The sequence below is a fragment of the Oncorhynchus kisutch genome, unplaced genomic scaffold (genome assembly GCF_002021735.2).
Source record: "Oncorhynchus kisutch isolate 150728-3 unplaced genomic scaffold, Okis_V2 Okis03b-Okis08b_hom, whole genome shotgun sequence".
NCBI lineage: Eukaryota > Metazoa > Chordata > Actinopteri > Salmoniformes > Salmonidae > Oncorhynchus > Oncorhynchus kisutch.
Window position 1 is genome coordinate 11,113,751 of NW_022261980.1, and position 25,461 is coordinate 11,139,211.

The 25,461-nt window shown below is 43.9% G+C and overlaps 2 protein-coding genes across 5 annotated transcripts in view; one reads left to right on the forward strand and one right to left on the reverse strand.

The window, feature by feature from the left end:
- Nucleotides 1-1,809: 1,809 nt before the first annotated feature.
- On the forward strand, nucleotides 1,810-11,723 carry LOC116359590 (peroxisomal membrane protein PEX16-like). 3 transcript variants are annotated; one of them, XM_031812437.1, is made up of 12 exons: nucleotides 2,269-2,467; nucleotides 2,796-3,023; nucleotides 3,138-3,173; nucleotides 3,291-3,367; nucleotides 5,285-5,418; nucleotides 6,862-6,959; nucleotides 7,282-7,362; nucleotides 7,531-7,677; nucleotides 8,006-8,078; nucleotides 8,558-8,677; nucleotides 9,042-9,106; nucleotides 9,290-10,536. In XM_031812437.1, exons 2-12 carry the CDS (start codon nucleotides 3,017-3,019, stop codon nucleotides 9,346-9,348), a joined length of 897 nt encoding a protein of 298 aa, XP_031668297.1. In that variant the 5' UTR covers nucleotides 2,269-2,467; nucleotides 2,796-3,016; the 3' UTR covers nucleotides 9,349-10,536. The 3 variants fall into 3 exon arrangements, with proteins under 3 accessions (XP_031668296.1, XP_031668295.1, XP_031668297.1); XM_031812436.1 differs by having other exon boundaries at nucleotides 1,810-2,467; nucleotides 2,796-3,173; XM_031812435.1 differs by lacking the exon at nucleotides 2,796-3,023 and having other exon boundaries at nucleotides 1,932-2,467; nucleotides 9,290-11,723.
- A 45-nt stretch (nucleotides 11,724-11,768) lies between these two features.
- The window catches only part of LOC109881818 (ADP-ribosylation factor GTPase-activating protein 2-like), a 28,386-nt gene continuing 14,693 nt past the window's right edge, over nucleotides 11,769-25,461 (reverse strand). For both annotated transcript variants that reach the window (XM_031812434.1, XM_031812433.1), the window contains 5 exons: nucleotides 24,836-24,964; nucleotides 23,848-24,124; nucleotides 17,533-17,623; nucleotides 16,625-16,746; nucleotides 11,769-15,096 (listed from right to left, as the gene is read on the reverse strand). In XM_031812434.1, the coding sequence (XP_031668294.1) occupies nucleotides 15,076-15,096; nucleotides 16,625-16,746; nucleotides 17,533-17,623; nucleotides 23,848-24,124; nucleotides 24,836-24,964 (640 nt within the window). In that variant the 3' untranslated portion in view covers nucleotides 11,769-15,075. The remainder of the gene's footprint in view (nucleotides 15,097-16,624; nucleotides 16,747-17,532; nucleotides 17,624-23,847; nucleotides 24,125-24,835; nucleotides 24,965-25,461) is intronic.

The window sequence follows — 25,461 nt, forward strand, 5'->3', positions numbered from 1 at the left end:
AAATACCTAGATTTAGCCTTTTTTATTCCTCCGGTCCATTTATTTCTCAATTGCCTAAAAACCATCCAATCAGCTGTTTCACCAGTTTTCCTCACCAAGGCCCATGCTTGATTCTTTTGCAGAAAAAGGATTTTCAAATCACAGGAGAACCAAGGATTAGTTTGATTTTTTTACCCTAACTCAGCCATGAAGGTAAAAATTTATGAAAAGAAAGAGATCGCTAAAACTGGGTCCATTATGCAGTTTACGGATAAAAGCTCAGAATAATAAAGGGCATGGATAAAGGCTTGCTCTGAGAAGTGTTTATAATTTCTCTTTATAATGATACGTGGGTCAGGGTTTTTTAGCCTAGTATCTCATGCAATAGGGCGGTGGTCACTGATGTCATTAGCAAATAACCCACTAGCTATATATTTGTGAGGTGTATTTGTTAAGATAAGGTCTATTAATGTAGATTTTTGGGGGTCTTTTGGATTAGGACGGGTAGGTATAGTTATTAGTTGAGTAAGATTTAGTTTGTTACAAATATCTTTTAATTTAAACGATGCTGGCATCAGCCAGTCCAGATTGAGATCTCCGATAATCAATAATTCAGAGTTGACATAATTAGACATTAACTCAAACAATTTGCTTAGTGCAGATACCGGATCTGAGGGTGGGCGATAAACTCCCGCTAGTGTTAATAGTGCATTATGGCCAAGGACCACATTTAGAACTAAGCATTCATACTGTATCGGAACAGAAGTTGAAATGGACACAGTGACATCTAGGTTGCATTTAACATATATGGCAATACCTGCCTGCTGTGTAGACATTATACCCAGCTAACAGAACATCTGAGTCTGGAACAGAGACACACAGCCAGGATTCAGATATAATCATTATGTCAGCATGTGATGTATGTTGTGTAGTAAGCTGTTAGTAGCCTATGTGCCTCACCCTAATAATTTGGTCTATTTTCACATTTTCATTTCTCCTACTGTTCTGACTTGGTGGTGCACATGTAGCCTATAACCTGTTTTTTAGAACTTTAATCATTGAATATTGTAAGAGCTTTCATTGTCTGCTTATATGCCCCCTTTATTTATCATACGATTCTGACTTGGTGTGCAGGGAGAACACTGTAAGAATGGCCCATGTTTTGAATTCTGTTGCTGTACATTTCAAAAGTCCTAAACAAATTGTTATATTGACTACGTCCGTCCTAGCTCGCTCATTAATGTCCTATTCTAAATTACGGATTGCCTCTTATCCGCTTGTCGTTCCTTTATGACATAGTTTGTACATCTCAAATGTCAGTAGAAACCACATTTGTTAAAGCAAGTCCGCCATATCAGCTGTTTTCTTTAAAGACTGAATGAACTGTTTCGCTGCCAGACAAGGCTCTGCTGATAGCCAGTTGTAGCAGTGGTAAGGTGTTGGGACTGCTGTTGGGAGAGATTTATGCAGACCCTAACAGTTTGTGGGCACCGTTTGCCACCGTTATAGTGCAATTCATGTATTGTTTAGTATTGTGTTGTGTAGTGGCTTTGGAGGTATGCATCCCACTTTTTTGGGGCCAAAATTTGACCAAATTGCAACTACATGTGGACTGCATTAACTTTACAAAAATCATGTGATCAATGGTCATGCCGTTTTTATTTATGAAGTCGCTTCTCAACAACTGCACCATGCAGTCACCTGCATTGTGGGAGGCACTATGTGTAAACCAATAATTTTGTGTTTTGTTTGACCCACGCGACGTTGCCAAAGACTTGAAAGAAACAGGAACAATCTTTATTGCGATTCTAAAGCTACAGGGAATAGAAAAGAAAGTTATATTTGAGACTTCTCTCTAACCAAACGGTTATAAACAATAGTAGCTATGTTGACACTACCATGTTGATCTGAGCCCTGCTGTTGGAAAACCACTGTTGGCTGTCGGAGATGCACCTCCCTGACCTCACTCGCCGACTTTAGTCGACTTCGCCTTGCTTACTGCTCGAACACACTCAAAACCTTTGCCTTCGGCGCCCTGTGCAGTCAGTTTTCTCCTTGTCACAAGAAGGGACATACTATTTTCACGCTCCTTCGATAAAGCTACGACCGGAAGTGATTATCGTAGCAGGTTATTAGACTATTTTCGCCAACCCTAACCACAGATATTTATCTTATTCAGATATGTGCCCTAACCGTTTTCCAAACATTAACCATTGTCTCAATAACCTGCTACGTTTATTCTAACATAATACGAAAAAGTTACTTCCGGTGTTTTTCGTCACAGGAAGCAGACTTCAGTTGCGGAAGTATAATGTATAGGTGATCGTTTCAGTACATGTTTTGATTTAGTAGTTTAGTGCAATGTCTAAACTGTACACCGAGAAACTGACCCGGCTCTACGAGCGGTATCGGGAGTACGTTACGAAGAACCCTGCAGCGACTGGACAACTGGAGAGCACCGTAAGAACGCTGTCGTACCTCATTTCAGGTGAGTTTAAAAGTGAGAGCCAGAGCGAGTGGCTTGCTGCGTTCAGAAACATCTGGGAACTCGGAAAAATACGAGGTCAAATCATGACGTCAGTGATACTTTTGTCGGAAAGTCGGAGCTACAGAAAGAGGCCTGATTTCCCCGGTTTGGATGACCGTTCAAAAATGTTTTTCAAGTCGGAAGTAGTTTTTTTTTCTCCCGAGGTCCCATTTGTTTTTGAACGCACTGAAGTCGAAGTGGGAGATTTCTGAGTTCTCATCTGTTCTAAGCGCAGCATAAAGTGTATCCAAGTTGCCAAGCTAATTGCCTACACCTCTTCCCAAAACAGTGCCCATGCATCGCCTGATGTGCCTCTCAACACTACAATCTCGTGTTTGATCATGAAAACAAAGGAATGTTATTCTCTAATTCAGCATATGAAAAACAGTCACAGCCAAGCATCTGATGCATGATTCAGAGTGCAAACTTTAAATATAACTATTTGTCACATAGTGTTGTCAGTAGTCCTGTGTAGAGTCTGGCATGGCCCATGGCATGTAACTCTACCTTATGAAATGTAATTATTATCTGAAATATCTAGCCAAGTTCTTTGATTGGTTCTCTGTTGAAACAACATTACAACAGTTTGACATACCATCAGTCCTCAAGTGTTTTTGTGTCTATTTCACAGGGCGTTTCACTGACTCCCATGAAATCTCTGAATTGGGTAGGTTAGCACCTCACCTCACAGTTAATGTTTTATTGACAGCAGTAGAACCATGAACCAGAAGCATTCAGGAACCTCAACTGTTGGATCAGTTTGTTGTTGTGTGTGTTTTTGCAGTGTACTCTGCCTCCAACCTGCTGGTGCTGCTTAATGATGGCATTCTGCGCAAAGGGCTGTGTCGAACCATACCCATGGTGAGGTCAATCACATTAGTCTAACCTTACCCGTGGTGAGGTCAATCACAATAGTCTTACCTACCCATGGTGAGGTCCACCTCCACCTGGTCAATCACATTAGTCTTACCTACCCATGGTGAGGTCCTCCTCCACCTGGTCAATCACATTAGTCTAACCTTACCCATGGTGAGGTCCTCCTCCACCTGGTCATACACATTAGTCTAACCTTACCCATGGTGAGGTCCACCTCCACCTGGTCAATCACATTAGTCTTACCTACCCATGGTGAGGTCCACATTAGTCTAACTCTACCCATGGTGAGGTTCATTAGTCCTACCTACCCATGGTGAGGTCCACATTAGTCTAACCTTACCCATGGTGAGGTCCTCCTCCACCTGGTCAATCACAATAGTCTTACCTTACCCATGGTGAGGTCCACATTATTCTAACCTTACCCATGGTGAGGTCCACATTAGTCTTACCTACCCATGGTGAGGTCCTCCTCCACCTGGTCGATCACATTAGTCTTACCTACCCATGGTGAGGTCCTCCTCCACCTGGCCGATCACATTAGTCCCACCTACCCATGGTGAGGTCCTCCTCCACCTGGTCGATCACATTAGTCCTACCTACCCATGGTGAGGTCCACATTAGTCTAACCTTACCCATGGTGAGGTCCACATTAGTCCTACCTACCCATGGTGAGGTCCTCCTCCACCTGGTCAATCACATTAGTCTAACGTTACCCATGGTGAGGTCCACATTAGTCTTACCTACCCATGGTGAGGTCCACATTAGTCTTACCTACCCATGGTGTGGTCCACATTAGTCTAACCTACACATGGTGAGGTCCACATTAGTCCTACCTACCCATGGTGAGGTCCACATTAGTCCTACCTACGCATGGTGAGGTCCACATTAGTCCTACCAACCCATGGTGAGGTCCACCTCCACCTGGTCAATCACATTAGTCCTACCTACCCATGGTGAGGTCCACATTAGTCCTACCTACCCATGGTGAGGTCCACATTAGTCTAACCTACACATGGTGAGGTCCACATTAGTCCTACCTACCCATGGTGAGGTCCACATTAGTCCTACCTACGCATGGTGAGGTCCACATTAGTCCTACCTACCCATGGTGAGGTCCACCTCCACCTGGTCAATCACATTAGTCCTACCTACCCATGGTGAGGTCCACATTAGTCCAACCTACCCATGGTGAGGTCCACATTAGTCCTACCTACCCATGGTGAGGTCCACATTAGTCCCATCTACCCATGGTGAGGTCCACCTCCACCTGGTCAATCACATTAGTCTAACCTTACCCATGGTGAGATCCACATTAGTCCTACCTACCCATGGTGAGGTCCACCTGGTCGATCACATTAGTCCTACCTACCCATGGTGAGGTCCACATTAGTCCTACCTACCCATGGTGAGGTCCACCTCCACCTGGTCAATCACATTAGTCTAAATATGTGCTGGGTTGTGTTCATTAGGCACAACATGGAAGAAAACTCTCAGAAACAGGGAAGTGCTTTCGGAACTGACTGTGCTTTCGGAACTGACTGTGCTTTCGGAACTGACTGTGCTTTCGGAACTGACTGTGCTATCGGAACTGACTGTGCTATCAGAACTGACTGTGCTTTCGGAACTGACTGTGCTTTCGGAACTGACTGTGCTTTCGGAACTGACTGTGCTTTCGGAACTGACTGTGCTTTCGGAACTGACTGTGCTTTCGGAACTGACTGTGCTTTCGGAACTGACTGTGCTATCGGAACTGACTGTGCTTTCGGAACTGACTGTGCTTTCGGAACTGACTGTGCTTTCGGAACTGACTGTGCTTTCGGAACTGACTGTGCTATCGGAACTGACTGTGCTATCGGAACTGACTGTGCAAATCCCTGACCGTGTGTGCGATTGTTTGTTCAGTCTCTCTCTCAGCAGAGGCTTCTCACCTGGCTGTCAGTGGTGGAGTACATGGAGGTGTTCCTGGAGATGGGGGCCACCAAGCTGTGGGGGGATGGAGGTCGCTGGCTGGTCATAGTGCTCATCCAGATCACTAAGTAAGGAACGAAGGAGCCCCTCGTGGAGCGATATCTAACCAACGCTTTAACTTCATCCCTTTTGATCCATCTACAACATGCTGTATAGTGTATATACAGGGATACATGGATTAGTAAAGACAATGAGATATACAGGGATACGTGGATTAGTAAAGACAATGAGATATGTAGTGATACATTGATTAGTAAAGACAATGAGATATGAAGTGATACGTGGATTAGTAAAGACAATGAGATATACAGGGATATGTGGATTAGTAAAGACAATGAGATATGCAGGGATACATGGATTAGTAAAGACAATGAGATATGAAGTGATACATGGATTAGTAAAGAGTGAAATATTCAGTGATACATGGATTAGTAAAGACAATGAGATATGTAGGGATACATGGATTAGTAAAGACAATGAGATATACAGGGATACATGGATTAGTAAAGACAATGAGATATACAGGGATACATGGATTAGTAAAGACAATGAGATATGTAGTGATACATGGATTAGTAAAGACAATGAGATATACAGGGATACGTGGATTAGTAAAGACAATGAGATATGCAGGGATAAATGGATTAGTAAAGACAATGAGATATGCAGGGATACATGGATTAGTAAAGACAATGAGATATGTAGTGATACATGGATTAGTAAAGACAATGAGATATGTAGTGATACATGGATTAGTAAAGACAATGAGATATGCAGGTATACATGGATTAGTAAAGACAATGAGATATGTAGTGATACATTGATTAGTAAAGACAATGAGATATGAAGTGATACGTGGATTAGTAAAGACAATGAGATATGTAGTGATACATTGATTAGTAAAGACAATGAGATATGAAGTGATACGTGGATTAGTAAAGACAATGAGATATGAAGTGATACGTGGATTAGTAAAGACAATGAGATATGTAGTGATACATGGATTAGTAAAGACAATGAGATATGCAGGTATACATGGATTAGTAAAGACAATGAGATATGTAGTGATACATTGATTAGTAAAGACAATGAGATATGAAGTGATACGTGGATTAGTAAAGACAATGAGATATGTAGTGATACATGGATTAGTAAAGACAATGAGATATGCAGGGATACATGGATTAGTAAAGACAATGAGATATGCAGGGATACATGGATTAGTAAAGACAATGAGATATGTAGTGATACATTGATTAGTAAAGACAATGAGATATGAAGTGATACGTGGATTAGTAAAGACAATGAGATATGTAGTGATACATGGATTAGTAAAGACAATGTCAGCCTGTAGGTCTAATATTATAACCTGTGCTTTTCTTTAGATTGTCTCTGATTGTTGAAAAATGTCATGGTTACTGGGATGTTATGTTGCATGGTGTTACATTCCATTTCTCCTTCCACCTCACTCCCCTCTCTGTTCTTTTTCTCTCTGTCCAACATTTCTCCAGAGCCGTCTTGCGCTTCCTACTGCTCTTCTGGTACAAATCTGGCATGCAGACTTCCCCTCCTATTACCCCTCTGGACAGGGAGGCACAGCTCGGCAACGGTAACACAAGTCAAGAGTTTGCACGTCAGACATATTTTATGTTGAACTAATTTTTTTTGGTTTAAAATGCAGGGTGTCTGTCAGATACATCTATATCCAAACAATAGGACTTAAACATGACTCTCTTTGTTCATTTGATTCAAAACAACTTTGGGGCAGTTCTGTGTCCGCTTCTTGTTCTGTTACCTCATTGGCTATAAACAATGTGCCAATGTCCTGGGTCGCACCAGGACCGGACCATATACTTCAGAATTTACAATCCAGACAACCTGGAACTACTACTTGGACATGAATATATTTCTGTACCTCTCCCTCCTTACAGATGAGGACCACGATGACCACCAGGATGACAGCTCCTTTGTGGGCCAGCGGTCAGGGAGGGTGATGAGGCCGTTGGGCAATGGTAAGACTACACATGTTCCAGTACAATGTTTGTATTCAGGACCGTGCCAATACTATTTATCAGGAATGTACTAGCTGTCCCTTACCTCTCTCTGTCTGTCTGTCTCTCTCTCTCTCTCTCTGTCTCTCTTTGTCTCTCTCTCCTCTCTCTGTCTCTGTCTCCTCTCAGCTCCCTCTGTGCAGGCCCGTCTGTGGGCAGCCCCCAGTAGGGAGAAGAGGTGTGCTGTGGAGGAGGATCTGACCTCTTGTCCCACTGCCCTGGGGGTCCAGGAGACCATAGCAGAGTCCATGTACATCGGACGCCCGCTGGTACACTGTATCCTTCCTACTCTGGGACTCTGCCACAGGGACACTAGAGAGTTAAACGTGCACAATGTCATCACATGATTACTGCCTCTATAGATTGTGGTCTGGTACGGCAGCTATAAAGTACATTGGCTGAAATGGTTGCATGATTCCATATCATACCTCTGTATGGCCTGGAAGCATTCTGTTCATCTCAACAGCACGTCCCTTACTAGTGGAATACATCACCGCACTGTATATACAGTATACTAGTATTAGACCTGGTAAATGAAACCTCAAGGATTTCTCACACAGAGGGTGTGGGTGTGTGTTTTCCTCAACGCTGCTCCTAAACACAGTGCTCTGCCTGGGAATGTGTGGGAGAGGCTCCTGGAAACCATGGCTCGTGTCTGGAGCCATGGAAATGACCAGGTAACCATGCTTTCTTCTCTTTACACTGACACATGCTAAGAGGAATCACAAAATAAATACACACACTGACTGGACACATGATATGTGTTCCACTATTAAAACAAAATAGCCACAGACATACTCTTCTATACAGGCCATTTAAAAGCAGTGTCATGAAGGAGGCACTGAAACATGAGTGGGATAAAGAGGTATCCACTGGTCTGTTCTCTCCCCCCCGGTCTGTTCTCTCCCCCCCGGTCTGTTCTCTCCCCCCCGGTCTGTTCTCTCCCCCCCGGTCTGTTCTCTCCCCCCCGGTCTGTTCTCTCCCCCCCGGTCTGTTCTCTCCCCCCCGGTCTGTTCTCTCCCCCCCGGTCTGTTCTCTCACCCCCGGTCTGTTCTCTCACCCCCGGTCTGTTCTCTCACCCCCGATCTGTTCTCTTACCCCCGATCTGTTCTCTTACCCCCGGTCTGTTTTCTCCCCTGGTCTGTTCTCTCCACAGTTTTGGTTTGCTGAGTGACACTAAATCTCTGAACCGGCGGGAGAGGGCGGAGGTGAGGAGGAGAGCCTTTCTGCTTCTGTACTACCTGCTCCGCTCCCCTTTCTACAACAGATTCTCTGAGTGAGTAGAATCAGAACTACAACAGATTCTCTGAGTGAGTAGAATCAGATCTACAACAGATTCTCTGAGTGAGTAGAATCAGATCTACAACAGATTCTCTGAGTGAGTAGAATCAGATCTACAACAGATTCTCTGAGTGAGTAGAATCAGATCTACAACAGATTCTCTGAGTGAGTAGAATCAGATCTACAACAGATTCTCTGAGTGAGTAGAATCAGATCTACAACAGATTCTCTGAGTGAGTAGAATCAGATCTACAATAGGTTCTCTGTCTAGAGAAATTCATTACCATAATGACCATTGAAACATGGCATTTTCTCTCATGTGTGCTGCTTTTTAAACCTTTTGATTTTGTTTCACGTAGGACAAAGATCCTGTTCCTACTCCGATTTCTGGCAGACAATGTTCCCGGCGTCGGACTGGTTGCTCGTAAGTGTTTACTTTTTATAGAAACCAAGTGTCTGAAAATGGCATGGGATGTATTTGTTCCGTTGTTTACCTTTTTGTTGGTGGTCCACTGTCTGCTGACATGCACTGTGGTGTCCAAATTCTACCAGTTAATGTGTTCATTGTCCTGATTGGCTTAACCTTATCCTCCACTTGTCCTTCCAGGCCCTCTAATGGATTACCTACCTGTCTGGCAGAAGATCTACTTCTATAACTGGGGCTGAGGGCAAGAGGTGGTTGAAGGTCTCCTGGCCAGCTGGATAGGGATCGACACTAAAGAGGGAGACTCAGTCAAATACAGAGCCAGAGACACACAGGGACTCAAGTCCCCCACAGACTCACTGGAAACCTGTGCTGGTTAATCTGCTGTATTTCAACTGGGGACCCTCAAATCGGATCCAACATGCTGTTCTGTTGCTAGGGCATGCCAGAGTACCTTACGGATCCTTCCGTTCTGTTGCTAGGGCATGCCAGAGTACCTTACGGATCCTTCCGTTCTGTTGCTAGGGCATGCCAGAGTACCTTACGGATCATTCCGTTCTGTTGCTAGGGCATGCCAGAGTACCTTACGGATCCTTCCGTTCTGTTGCTAGGGCATGCCAGAGTACCTTATGGATCCTTCCGTTCTGTTGCTAGGGCATGCCAGAGTACCTTACGGATCCTTTCGTTCTGTTGCTAGGGCATGCCAGAGTACCTTACGGATCCTTCTGTTCTGTTGCTAGGGCATTCCAGAGTACCTTACGGATCCTTTCGTTCTGTTGCTAGGGCATTCCAGAGTACCTTACGGATCCTTGCCTTTTGCATTCCCACCTTGTTCTTTATTTTTATAATTTGAGTGATTTCCGTCATATCTTCCATCAGACTGATCTTGAACCAGTGATTATGATGAATTGATGCTGATTGTGCGATTTAGTTTTCTCCTTTGTAAACTGTACATTACCCAGTGGTGTTATTGACCGAGTGGTAGGAGATATCTGTGGCACCGCTGAGGATGATCACCATCTTGTCAGTCAGTTTTGCCGTCTGTCACTGGGAACATTCCCTCCTAAATGTCTCCAGTTAAACAACCCACTACAGCCAGCCCTGATGGGTTCTGTGCAGTTGGTCCTACAGCATTACAGCGATTTGACTTTGAGGCTAGTTGAAGTTCTCTTTATGGGGCTGTCCTAATATCTCCTTCTCCCAAAGTGTACCCTTGTTCACTCCTTCGCAGATTGGCATTTGGCATGGGCTCGTGGGAGTTTCCACCATATTTCGTATGCTAGTCACTTCCTTTCGACTCGTTAATTGGAGGAAGGAGAGAATTGGGCCCTTCTGTTTGTAAGATTGTTCATTTGTTTTTCTTCCCACTGTGCCAATGTGACCATGATACGAAATCTAACCTTTGTATATTAAATATGCTGTATTCTAAATTATTGATATTAACTGATTAATTGTGTTCCTAATAGATGTACTTTTAAAAAAAACTGGTAAGTCGGTTAAGAACAAATTCTTATTTACAATGACGGCCTACCAGGGAACAGTGGATTAACTGCCTTGTTCAGGGGCAGAACAACATATTTTTACCTTGTCAGCTCGGGGATTAGATCCAGCAACCTCTCGGTTACTGGCCCAACGCTCTAACCACTAGACGACCTGCTGGTTACTGGCCCAACGCTCTAACCACTAGACGACCTGCTGGTTACTGGCCCAACGCTCTAACCACTAGACGACCTGCTGGTTACTGGCCCAACGCTCTAACCACTAGACGACCTGCTGGTTACTGGCCCAACGCTCTAACCACTAGACGACCTGCTGGTTACTGGCCCAACGCTCTAACCACTAGACGACCTGCTGGTTACTGGCCCAACGCTCTAACCACTAGACGACCTGCTGGTTACTGGCCCAACGCTCCAACCACTAGACGACCTGCTGGTTACTGGCCCAACGCTCTAACCACTAGACGACCTGCTGGTTACTGGCCCAACGCTCTAACCACTAGACGACCTGCTGGTTACTGGCCCAACTCTCTAACCACTAGACGACCTGCTGGTTACTGGCCCAACACTCTAACCACTAGACAACCTGCTGGTTACTGGCCCAACTCTCTAACCACTAGACGACCTGCTGGTTACTGGCCCAACGCTCTAACCACTAGACGACCTGCCATCCCATCTAATTGTTACTTAATTGGGGTTGAGAATTAAGAATCGATTTTTGTAGTTTATCCAGAGTACTTGAGAACAACCATCTGGAAATACATTGAAACCAGGTAGTTTTCCCTGTGTGAAAAAAATAGTTGAAGATGATTGGGGGAAGTGGAATGTTGTGGCTCTGAGTGCCTTTCAAAAGTTCACTTACCAGAGGAAAAAGGAAAGGTCTAATATACTTATTGGAAATTGTGCAAATGTTTTTTAAATTTATTTATGAATCCTACAAATGTGTTTAATAAATCGTTGTTTATCTTAGGTAGGTTTTCATAACTACCATTCATTTGCTGTTATGTAATGTGCTACTACGGCTGTGTTTACACACACAGTACAAATCTGATTTGTTTTTGACCAATGAGATCAGCTCTGCAAAAGATCTGTGATTTGAAAATAAAGATAAGAATTGGGCAGCATTTGTAAACACAGCCCATTAACTTAAGTCAGCAACCACGGTGATGGATTTCAATCTTTATTGACACAAATCTAACTCTTTTTGTAGCCTACAATAAATAACTTGTTTTGATGGGTCATTGGGATAGCCATTCTTCATCACTAGTGGGACATCCAGGGGGACAGACCAGGCCACATGATGGCACACACTCAAACCCATCCCCATGGTGACAGTCATGGGTGAACACACTCAAACCCATCCCCATGGTGACAGTCATGGGTGAACACACTCAAACCCATCCCCATGGTGACAGTCATGGGTGAACACACTCAAACCCATCCCCATGGTGACAGTCATGGGTGAACACACTCAAACCCATCCCCATGGTGACAGTCATGGGTGAACACACTCAAACCCATCCCCATGGTGACAGTCATGGGTGAACACACTCAAACCCATCCCCATGGTGACAGTCATGGGTGAACACACTCAAACCCATCCCCATGGTGACAGTCATGGGTGAACACACTCAAACCCATCCCCATGGTGACAGTCATGGGTGAACACACTCAAACCCATCCCCATGGTGACAGCCATGGGTGAACACACTCAAACCCATCCCCATGGTGACAGTCATGGGTGAACACACTCAAACCCATCCCCATGGTTACAGCCATGGGTGAACACACTCAAACCCATCCCCATGTTTACAGCCATGGGTGAACACACTCAAACCCATCCCCATGGTTACAGCCATGGGTGAACACACTCAAACCCAAACTCAGTCCTGCCCTTGCACTACACAGCTGATTTAAAAAAATAAAACACTCGTCAAGCTTTGAATATTTTTAAATCAGCTGTGTAGCGTAAAACACTGACCCCAACTAACACACGGCTGTTAGAGAAACAGGAGGTGCCTTTTGAGAATCCTTTCCCCGTCAATAAACAACCATCTAACATGTCCATCAGTGGAGGCTGCTGAGAGGACGGCTCATAATGGTCAGAGCGAATGGAATGGCATCAACCACCTGGAAAACATGTGTTTCATGCCCTCCAGTCTATTACCACAAGCCTGTCCTCCCCGATTAAGGTGCCACCAACCTCCTGTGGTGTATATACAACTAAGGGGACTGTCCACGAGGGAGTAACCTTTTCCAGTCCATTACTGCTGCGATGCAGCCCGGGAATGAGAGCCTCATCTCAGCAAAGCACCAATAAAATAGACAGAAACCATGAAATGGAAAGGGACCTCCATACAAAACAGACAATTGTGTTAAATGACTTTGAACCAAGTGCATATCTAGAGCTATGGAAGGTGCTAGATCAACTCCCGCTACTACTGCCAATGGTGACATTCAAGGTCATCTTTTTTTGTAGTTGCAGAACAATTGTCAATCTATATATATCAATCTTCTGAGATACACAGTGCAACTGCAAAAGAGACAACCTGGAACACCAACCATTGTTATAATGCAATTCCACCTTCCAGGCTCTGTGATCCCAGACACCCTGTCTGTTCGTGATGAGATATCAGATAGAAATGTATTGTGTAGAACATACACCAGTCAGGAACAAGAGGTAATCACGTCACCTCTATGTGTATTATATAGCATTTCTACCTGTGACATCCATTCATATATTTTCTTTGCCACATAAGACATTCGTGACCGGACCGTCTCAAATAGTACTGAGGTAGCCCTTTTCTTAACGTTACACCTCATTTGACCAACGGTGGTAGGCTCCTCTTACACTGTCTCTCATTTTCATAGGCAGGTCACCAGAAATAAACATCAAACGACGAGGGACCGAGTGACAGCCAGGCTCTGTCCAGTCACAGGTTTTACAACAATCTGATGAGCACGTCTTCCATTAGTCATTGCTTCTGCCATTCAACAAGACGGTACAGAATGAGGGATCAAACTCCCATTTAGAACAGAATGAGGGATCAAACTCCCATTTAGTACAGAATGAGGGATCAAACTCCCATTTAGAACAGAATGAGGGTTCAAACTCCCATTTAGAACAGAATGAGGGATCAAACTCCCATTTAGAACAGAATGAGGGATCAAACTCCCATTTAGAACAGAATGAGGGATCAAACTCCCATTTAGAACAGAATGAGGGATCAAACTCCCATTTAGAACAGAATGAGGGATCAAACTCCCATTTAGAACAGAATGAGGGATCAAACTCCCATTTAGAACAGAATGAGGGATCAAACTCCCATTTAGAACAGAATGAGGGATCAAACTCCCATTTAGAACAGAAACTCAATAGAAAAGAGCATTATGCAGAAACACAGCTGAGTTGCATTCCCTCCCATGTCTAAGTAACTTATCTTAGGGTAGAAACAAAAGACCGTGTGATCTCAGATCCAGGTCTTCATGTATTCTATACAAGTGTGTTTCTCAACATTAGAGGTTACTATGGCTTCCCAAAGTTTATGTGGTGTGATTCTGTAAACCCAGTGACTGGTCAAGTATGGACTGAAGGAGACCACCAGCCACATTCTTACCAGCATCGACCATTCAGTCAAAGCACCCGATCATTCCTAAGAAACACACCGAACTCTTTCCATTGAAAAAGGCTGAAAGCCAACCTTTCTTCTGACCCGACTGAAAACCTTTCAGACCCTGGTGAAGAACTCATATTGCACTGCAAGATGGGCTAGGTCATTACGTTTCTAAAATATCCGTTCCCCGTCCATCTCCTGACCTTGGTAGATTGCGTCACTCAGTCAGCGAGTGGAGGTGTTGTGTTTTGAGTCATGCTGTGTGGAGTTCAGTTAAAACATTCTTACAATGGAACTGTGTGATTAACCCGACTCCATTCAGACCAGAGAATGTCATCCGTTGTCATGGTAACTCAAATGAAAAGAGATAATCAACCGTACTGGACAACTGCTTCCCTTTGATGATGTTAATGCTGAATGGTTAAACGGCTCCGTCTGTTAAAACAGCGAGAGACGGTTGAAAACACACAGTAAAAACCATGTCAAAAAGCATAGTTCAAACAGAGAGGATTGGTTATCATATCATTCTTAGAGAATACTTTATATCATTAATATTTTGTTTGAAATCAGAGACCAAAACAGTATAGAAAACAAGACTAGTTAGAACAGAAGAAAACAAATTTGACACCTTCCAGAGCTTTCTTCACTGAAAATAAAACTTTGTCTCACTCTAAAAGGTGGATGGACAGAAACGGTGTAGGGTCTCCCTCCATTCATGCAATCTCTCTTCCCTTCTCTCACTACAGATACCAGTCAGTAGTGATGTGCTCTGTCCCCCCCCCCTCCCCTCCACTCTCTGTCAGTATGACGTCATGGCTCCCTCTCCCCCTGCAGCTGGGTGTTGGTCGTCCTGGTCTCTTCAGTAAGCGCCATAGCGATCCTAACACAAACACAATGAAGCTGGGTCAGCACACTAAGATCCATCTAGTGATTTTTTCCTACCAATACTGGAGAACCAAACTGAAGAAAACTGACAAACAGGAAGAGACCACCTGGACTTGTTCAATACAAATGATCAATTTCCCTTTTCCATTGTGTGTCCTACTAGACAGGACAATAGAGTTTCTCTGTATATGTAAATGTATTGTGTTGTGGTGTCTCTGGTCCTGTAGAGTTTCTCTGTATGTATAATTGTATTGTGTTGAGGTGTCTCTGGTCCCGTAGAGTTTCTCTGTATGTGTAATTGTATTGTGTTGAGGTGTCTCTGGTCCCGTAGAGTTTCTCTGTATGTGTAATTGTATTGTGTTGAGGTGTCTCTGGTCCTGTAGAGTTTCTCTGTATGTGTAATTATATTGTGTTGAGGTGTCTCTGGTCCCGTAGAGTTTCTCTGTATGTGTAATTATATTGTGTTGTGGTGTCTCTGGTCCCGTAGAGTTTCTCTGTATGTGTAATTGTATTGTGTTGAGGTGTCTCTGGTCCTGTAGAGTTTCTCTGTATGTGTAACTGTATTGTGTTGAGGTGTCTCTGGTCCCGTAGAGTTTCTCTGTATGTGTAATTGTATTGTGGTGTCTCTGGTCCTGTAGAGTTTCTCTGTATGTGTAATTGTATTGTGTTGAGGTGTCTCTGGTCCTGTAGAGTTTCTCTGCATGTGTAATTATATTGTGTTGTGGTGTCTCTGGTCCTGTAGAGTTTCTCTGTATGTTTAATTGTATTGTGTTGAGGTGTCTCTGGTCCTGTAGAGTTTCTCTGTATGTGTAAATGTATTGTGTTGAGGTGTCTCTAGTCCTGTAGAGTTTCTCTGTATGTGTAATTGTATTGTGTTGAGGTGTCTCTAATCCTGTAGAGTTTCTCTGTATGTGTAATTGTATTGTGTTGAGGTGTCTCTAGTCCTGTAGAGTTTCTCTGTATGTGTAAATGTATTGTGTTGAGGTGTCTCTGGTCCTGTAGAGTTTCTCTGTATGTGTAATTGTATTGTGTTGAGGTGTCTCTGGTCCTGTAGAGTTTCTCTGTATGTGTAATTGTATTGTGTTGAGGTGTCTCTAATCCTGTAGAGTTTCTCTGTATGTGTAATTGTATTGTGTTGAGGTGTCTCTAGTCCTGTAGAGTTTCTCTGTATGTGTAAATGTATTGTGTTGAGGTGTCTCTGGTCCTGTAGAGTTTCTCTGTATGTGTAATTGTATTGTGTTGAGGTGTCTCTGGTCCTGTAGAGTTTCTCTGTATGTGTAATTGTATTGTGTTGAGGTGTCTCTGGTCCCGTAGAGTTTCTCTGTATGTGTAATTGTATTGTGTTGAGGTGTCTCTGGTCCCGTAGAGTTTCTCTGTATGTGTAATTGTATTGTGTTGAGGTCTCTCTGGTCCTGTAGAGTTTCTCTGTATGTGTAATTGTATTGTGTTGAGGTGTCTCTGGTCCCGTAGAGTTTCTCTGTATGTGTAACTGTATTGTGTTGAGGTGTCTCTGGTCCTGTCACCTGTATGGTGTTCATGACGCCGTTGGCCAGCACGGCCATCTTGCCCGCCACAGTCTTCACCCCCTGTTTGAACTGAGCAATGTCTGGCCCCGTCGGCAGCACACTCTCATAACCTGCTGCCCCTACAGAGACAGAGATCAAACTGGTATGAGAATTTTGTTATCAATGTTCATAAACTTCAATTAATCTACTCAGTCTGCAACCCAGAGTTTGTAAGATTCTGGTTGAATGAAACAGACAAGAGTCCCAGCTTACAATAGTCAAAATGTTTATTCACGGGAACGTTCTCCAGTCCATTATACAAAAACATCCATTTTATACTTGCTCCTTACTTACGCACATACTTCCACACAAACAGTAGATATCCTACGCACATACATACACACAAACAGTAGGTGAGTTTTATCCTTCTCCGTAGTTCTCACCACTGTGTATCACTACCCAGCCGACAGTTCCATTCCCCCCCAGATTAGGGAGACCTTGAGAAGTACTCCCTGTCCTCATAAGTTCCTCAGAGTTCTAGCCAGGTCTGTTCAAACACAGTTTAATTGTTCTCTGTATTTTCTTAGGTACACACATACACACACACATGCACACACACACACACACACATGCACACATATACACACACTTACACACACATACACACACACATGCACACATATACACACACTTACACACACATACACACACATACACACACATACACACACACACATACACACACATACACACACATTTCTCTCCCTCCCAGTTCAACCTAGTTGGACTTATGTGTAATACTTTAATTATTCCTTATCAATGCTACAAACTATAATCCCAAATGGTTAAGTTTCAGGGTAGAAATATTTAATCATTATCTATAAACATCTAAATTATTTTATCACAAACACAACATTAACCCTTACCTGTGTCACGGTCACTCCCGTCCCCAAACAGGTCAGCAGAGCTGATGGATGTGTTGCCAGACAGGCCCTCCAGACGTGTCTTGGCCTCATACTGGGGAATGACAGAACACCATCTCATTAGACTAGACATCACCATCGCATTCGCTTGACTAGTAAACACCAACGACACAATCTCATTAGTTTAGGGCTGATCCCATTTAGACTGGTCGATTGTTTGGTCAATATGCTGCTGGTCGACCAATATTTCTTTAGTTGAGCGGTCAGTCGCAATATTATATATATTTTTTTAATTGTGCACAAGACACCTTTCTGATTGGCGCCTGTCTGATTGGACTGATCCATTGTGGTGGCCGTGGAACAGTCCATCACTAAGACATGTCTGATTGGACTGATCCATTGTTGAGAGGCCGTGGGGGATGGAACAGTCCATCACTAAGACATGTCTGATTGGACTGATCCATTGTGGAGAGGCCGTGGGGGATGGAACAGTCCATCACTAAGACATGTCTGATTGGACTGATCCATTGTTGAGAGGCCGTGGGGGATGGAACAGTCCATCACTAAGACATGTCTGATTGGACTGATCCATTGTTGAGAGGCCGTGGGGGATGGAACAGTCCATCACTAAGACATGTCTGATTGGACTGATCCATTGTGGAGAGGCCGTGGGGGATGGAACAGTCCATCACTAAGACATGTCTGATTGGACTGATCCATTGTGGAGAGGCCATGGGGGATGGAACAGTCCATCACTAAGACCTGTGCTACTGAAATTCTATATGGTTACATTACATAAGAACAATGGTGCAACACTAATAAAAATATTATTTTATAACAAATACGCTTGGATAGCGGTCGCTGTCCGCGGTTCTGAAACATCAGTGCGCTGTTGAATTGGTGCCTTTTCCTGGACCATGTTGCTATGTGGATAATAGCAGAGATAACCAGCATATTGGTGTTGAGAACAATGCGACGGAGACAGCAGTGGAGTGAGGAGACGAGGAAACAGCCCTTGCCTAAATTGTCTAGTCACAAAATGCCGGATACAGCAATTTCACAAATTAGGCAATAAATAAATATTTGCTATGTTTTAACAAAGGATTTAGAATGTGTTTCATTAGATGAGGCTCTGGTATTACACTGGACAAAAAAAGGCCCCAGAAATGTTTCATACGCAACCTTACTTCTCTCAAATTGTGTGCACAAAATTGTTTACATCCCTGTTAGTGAGCATTTCTCCTTCGCCAAGATAATCCATCCACCTGACAGGTGTGGCATATCAAGAGGCTGATTAAACAGCATGATTCATTACACAGGTGCACCTTGTGCTAGGGACAATAAAAAGGACACTCTAAAATGTGCAGTTGTCACTCAACACAATGCCACAGATGTCTCAAGATGAGGGAGCGTGCAATTGGCATACTAGCTGCAGGAAAGTCCACCAGAGCTGTTGCCAGATAATTTAATGTTAATTTTTCTACCATAAGTCGCCTCCAACATCGTTTTAGAGAATTTGTCAGTACGTCCATCCTGCCTCACAACCACAGACCACGTGTTTGGCGTCTTGTGGGCGAGCGGTTTACTGATGTTCTCAACGTTGACAGAGTGCCCCACACATGTAGTGGGGGGATGGTATGGGGGGGTGGGGGTGGTATGGGCAGGCATAAGCTACGGACAACGAACACAATTGCATTTTATCAATGGCATTTTGACTGCACAGAGACACCGTGATGAGACCCAGCATATTGGTGTTGTGCCATTCATCCGCCACCATCACCTCGGCCCCATGTCGCAAGGATCTGTACATAATGCCTGGAAGCTGAAAATGTCCCACTTATTCCATGTTTCCTATTGAGCATGTTTGGGATGCTATGGATCGACGTGTACGGCAGCGTGTTCCAGTTCCCGCCAATATCCAGCAACAATGACAACCGTTGAAGAGAAGTGGGACAATATCCCACAGGCCACAATCAACAGCCTGATAAACTCTATGTGAAGGTGCATGAGGCAAATGGTGGTCACACCAGATACAGACTGGTTTCCTGATCCCCTACATTTAAAAAAATATATATTTTGGTAGAAAGAACAGAATACTCTCGGTTGACCAATATTTGTATTTATTTTACAGGGACAGCCCTACATTAGCTAGACTAGTCAACACCAACAACACCATCTCATTAGACTAGACAACACCATCTCATTAGACTAGTCAACACCTGTTCAGGAGTCTTATGGCTTGGGGGTAAAAACTGTTGAGAAGCCTTTTTGTCCTAGACTTGGCACTCCGGTACCGCTTGCCATGCAGTAGTAGAGAGAACAGTCTATGACTGGGGTGGCTAGGGTCTTTGACAATTTTCAGGGCCTTCCTCTGACACTGCCTGGTGTAGAGGTCCTGGACGGCAGGCAGCTTTGCCCCAGTGATGTACTGGGCCGTACGCACTACCCTCTGAAGTGCCTTGCGGTCGGAGGCCAAACAAATGCTGTACCAGGCAGTGATGCAACCGGTCAGATGTTGCAGCTGTGGAACCTTTTGAGGATCTCAGGACCCATGCCAAATCTTTTTAGATTTTTTCTTTTTTCCTGAGGGGGAATAGGCTTTGTCGTGCCCTCTTAATGACTGTCTTGGTGTGTTTGGACCATTCTAGTTTGTTGTTGATGTGGACACCAAGGAATTTGAAGCTCTCAACCTGCTCCACTACAGCCCCGTCGATGAGAATGGGGAAGTGCTAGGTGCTCCTTTTCCTGTAGTCCACAATAATTTCCTTGGTCTTGGTTACGTTGAGGGATAGGTTGTTATTCTGGCACCATCCGACCAGGTCTCTGACCTCCTCCCTAAAGGCTTTCCCATCGTTGTCGGTGATCAGGCCTACCAATGTTGTGTTGTCAGCAAACTTAATGATGGTGTTGGAGTCGTGCCTCGCCATGCAGTCGTGGGTGAACAGGGAGTACAGGAGGGGACTGAGCACAACACCCTTGGGGAGCTCCAGTGTTGAGGATCAGCGTGGTAGATGTGTTGCTACCTACCCTCACCACCTGGGGGCAGCCCGTCAGGAAGTCCAGGATCCAGTTGCAAAGGGAGGTGTTTAGTCCCAGGTTCCTTAGCTTTGATGGTACTATGGTGAACGCTGAGCTGTAGTCAATGAATAGCATTCTCACATAGGTGTTCCTTTTGTCCAGGTGGGAAAGGGCAGTGTGGAGTGCAATGGAGATTGCATCATCTGTGGATCTGTTTGGGCGGTATGCAAATTACTTGGCGTCATGAGACAGCCCTTTTCTGCTCTTCCGAATAAAACCCCCACCGTGAGAATTTCTCAACGGACCATGTTTCTCTCAATTACGAGAGGACAAAGGTTGCAGACCAGCTTACCTCGATAACGAGAGGGCCAAGGTTTGAGACCAGACTACTGAATCTTTTAACCATACCATGTGGTTAAACTCTTAGACTATCGATACCGACAGAATAAGAACAAGTCTTTGATATTAATTACTAGTCTGCAGCTAGGAATTCGGTATCATTGAACGCAAATACCGACAACCGCTGAAACATCTATTCTACAAAGACATGAATGAATGTCACTCGGAACTATCTATTCTAACCATGATAGAGAGAGAGAAGACCCACTCCAACAGAAACAAACTTTTCAACAGAGATCCCGACAACACACTGAGCGTAAATATATTGATTGATTGCAATTGTTCCCGAATGAGTGAGCATTCATGTGCAAAGGATTAGCATTTCAATTGTTATAATTATCAACTTTGTAGTGTCTCATCTCAGTTGACCCCCACTTCCCTTTTGTACACCAAGCAGCGATGCCGGTTTATCCCACTAGGGAAACTCTACTATCATTTCCTTGTAACTATCTACTGTTTGTTTATGCATTTCTGTGAATTACTTAGTTAGTAAATAAATGATTTTAAGACAATTGATGTATGGATGACTCATAGTGAAGACTGGGTTTGTGCAGATAACCAACAATTTACGACGTTTGGAATGAGACTAACGAGGTAAAGAAGAATTCATTAATCAGAAGACTATTGATCAGATATGAAAATATCTGAAAAGTTATATTAGGAAAATTATAACTTTGTAATCTGAATATTTTCCTTGGTGCCCCGACTTCCTAGTTAATTACAGTTACATGACTAATCAGTTTAATCACGTAATAATAATTAGAGAGTTATTTGATAAATAGGTCTTCAGTTTTAATAATGCCAAAGACACAACAACAACACCATCTCGTCTTAAAAGTAGAAATAGAATGAAACAAACAGGCATTATATTTTTGCGCTATTATAGTGGCCACTATAGTAGAAATCGATCAAGTGCACAAGGCTACATGTGTGCAAAACTAACATTCACTGAGTAAAAAAATATAATAATTTCCCCTCATTCACACACAAGTGTTACTGTCAAGTTCAACACAACCTAGCCATATCTGTGGGCTACACATTACTGCATTGTACACTATCTGCCTGTGGATATCTGTTCTACAATGTTCCAGCAGAGCATGAGACCCTTTGTTGGCATAATTGATCTCTTTCAGGCAGAGAGAACACCTGGCCTACCCCTTTATATCAACTGTATTGAAAAAGTGAGAAGGGGGAGGGGGGGGGGGGGGGGGGGGGTGTTCCTTTCACCTCTATAGTGGCATCCAGCTTAAACCAGGCCCAGCTCCAGCTACACTTGATCCCTGAATACACTTGTTTAACAAGCAACGCCTAATTTTCACCTAATTCTCTCATTCATGAAAATGAACCACATATTGTAGAGGGAAAACATTAGCAGTTAGTTCGTTAGCTGCCGGGGCGGCTAGTGGTTAGAGTGTTGGACTAGTAACCGGAAGGTTGCAAGTTCAAACCCCCGAGCTGACAAGGTCGTTCTGCCCCTGAACAGGCAGTTAACCCACTGTTCCTAGGCCGTTATTGAAAATAAGAATTTGTTCTTAACTGACTTGCCTAGTTAAATAAAGGTAAAATAAAAAAATGTAATAAAAAACATTTCACACAGATTGCCAGAGTCCAGTAAGCAACGAAAGTGTTATAACTTGAGGAACGGCACAACTTCCGGTGAAACTGGAGGGCGCGTAATTCAAATAAATCATCATAAAAATGATGGATATTAAACATTTAGGTCCATACAAGTGTCTTATATCGGATATTAAACATTTAGGTTCATACAAGTGTCTTATATCGGATATTAAACATTGAGGTCCATACAAGTGTCTTATATCGGTTGAAAGCTTAAATTCTTGTTCATCTAAACGGCACTGTCCGATTTACAGTAGGCTTTACAGCGAACGCATGCCATGCGATTGTTTGAGGACGGCACCCCACATCAAAATATTTTTACACCGGCACAGGTTTCATAAATTCACAAATAGCGATTAAATATTCACTTACTTTTTGAACTTTTTCCTCTGATTTATCATCCAAAGGGTCCCAGCTATAACATGCGGTGTAGTTTTGTTAGATAAAATCCTTCTTTATATCCCAAAAGGTCAGTTTAGTTGGCGCCATCGATTTGAGTAATCCACTCGTTCAACATGCCAAGATGGGAATCTGAAAATCTACCCCTAAACTTTGTTTCAACAAGTCAAAATACGTTTCATTTTAATCCTCAGATTCCCTAAAATGTAATTAAACTATAATATTTCATACAGAAAGAAGTATGTTCAATAGAAAAATGATATTTGCAAGTGCGTGTCCTTTTCATCGCGCGCATATACACGAATTTCCAAGTCTGTGTCCCTGTAGTAAAAACTCATTATTCTTACTCGTTTTGGAAGAAACAAGCCTGAAACCTTGAACAAAGACTACTGACACCCAGTGGAAGCCACAGGAATTGCAATATGGGAGCTGAAATTTAGTATGCCCCTATACTTTCCATTGTAACAGCACGGGCTCTCAAAAAAAAATCTGGTTGGTTTTTCTTTGGATTTTCTCCTACCATGTCTATTGTGTTATAGTCTCATACATTATTTTAACATTTCTACAAACTTCAAAGTGTTTTCTTTCCAATGGTACCAATTATATGCATCTCCTGGCTTCAGGGCCTGAGCAACAGGCAGTTTACTTTGGGCACGTCAGTCAGGCGGAAATTGAGAAAAAAGGACCCTAGCCTGAAGAAGTACTATAGCGAATTGGTTAGGTTACTAATGTTAGCTCACCTGATGTTGTAATGTCAGCTTGCTAACGTTAGCCGTCTGGCTTTAATAGCCAGCTAATTTAAATGCGGCACGCTTTGCTTTTTAAGTTTCCGTTCAGTTGACAGGTGGCTTGGTATTTGTTGGTAATACAGTGGTGTAACTTTACCTCGGCATAGCTCTCGCGGCCAAAGAACATGTCGGAAGAGATGGCCTTGGCGTTGGCAAACTTCTGCCGGGCCTCGCTCGACTCGGACAGGGGCGCCGCCGTCTCCGCCTTCCGCCGACTGGGCCGTTCTCCGATAGGCTGGATGCTGGAGATTGTCACCTCCTCTTTAGGCTCCTCATTCTCCAGGGCCCAGGAGGAGGTGAAGGAGGCCACTCCCCCATCAGAGTCCCACCGCGACCCGAAGCCGTCGCCCGCCGTGAACGGGTTGTCCTTGTACCTGTCCCAACAAAACACACACAGAGGCAGGGATAGATGTTGGTCAGGTAGGGATACAAGGACACATTCATAATGGATTAGATCTGAGGAAACAGAGGTAGATGAAGGGATATATTACACAGACCCAAGGCTCTACCCCTAACCCATAGAACCAAGGCTCTACCCCTAACCCATAGACCCAAGGCTCTACCCCTAACCCATAGACCCAAGGCTCTACCCCTAACCCATAGAACCAAGGCTCTACCCCTAACCCATAGAACCAAGGCTCTACCCCTAACCCATAGAACCAAGGCTCTACCCCTAACCCATAGAACCAAGGCTCTACCCCTAACCCACAGACCCAAGGCTCTACCCCTAACCCATAGACCCAAGGCTCTAACCCTAACCCATAGACCCAAGGCTCTACCCCTAACCCACAGACCCAAGGCTCTACCCCTAACCCATAGACCCAAGGCTCTTAGATAATTATGAAAGGATTGGATAGGTGTCTTAGCAAGATGAAGACAGGTATATCAAGCCTATCAGAAGGCAAGTTGGATCCATTACCATATTGTTAATACCAATCCAATCCTTTCAGCTGTATACAACAACCCCAGTGCCTGGGAGGTAGCTAGCTTGGGGTTGGAAGTCCATTTGGAATTGGACAGAAACCCATTTTTTCACTACTACTCCATAGGAGAAGACATTCCGATCTGTTTGGGGTGTGACGTACTTAGGGGGTCCAGAGGAGAAGCCCGGTTCATCCAACATGTCCAGTTTGGAGCGAGGCGAGGACTTGGCCCCCAAGGGCGTCTCCTGCTCAATCACCTGCATCTCTGACATCACGGAGTGAGATATGGTGCTGGAATACGCAGAATACACACACACTTAAGTCATGTCCGCACACAATAATGTACTGCAACACAATCTACACACACACAGACACCGTAAACACATAAACACCACTGAAGTTAAAGCCATACTTCCCCAGAGTCTGATCAACACCTGTATCTACTTCCCCAGAGTCGTCAGATCAACTCCTTGATCTACTTCCCCAGAGTCGTCAGATCAACTCCTTGATCTACTACCCCAGAGTCGTCAGATCAACTCCTTGATCTACTACCCCAGAGTCAAATCAACACCTGTATCTACTTCCCCAGAGTCGTCAGATCAACTCCTTTATCTACTTCCCCAGAGTCGTCAGATCAACTCCTTTATCTACTTCCCCAGAGTCGTCAGATCAACTCCTTTATCTACTTCCCCAGAGTCGTCAGATCAACTCCTTTATCTACTTCCCCAGAGTCGTCAGATCAACACCTGTATCTACTTCCCCAGAGTCGTCAGATCAACTCCTTTATC

Coding starts and splice junctions, on each gene's coding strand:
- LOC116359590 (XM_031812435.1), top strand. CDS start 2,341: ATGTCTAAACTGTACACCGAGAAACTGACCCGGCTCTACGAGCGGTAT. Junction 5,419..6,861: donor GTGCTCATCCAGATCACTAA/GTAAGGAACGAA, acceptor ACATTTCTCCAG/AGCCGTCTTGCGCTTCCTAC. Junction 6,960..7,281: donor GGAGGCACAGCTCGGCAACG/GTAACACAAGTC, acceptor CCCTCCTTACAG/ATGAGGACCACGATGACCAC.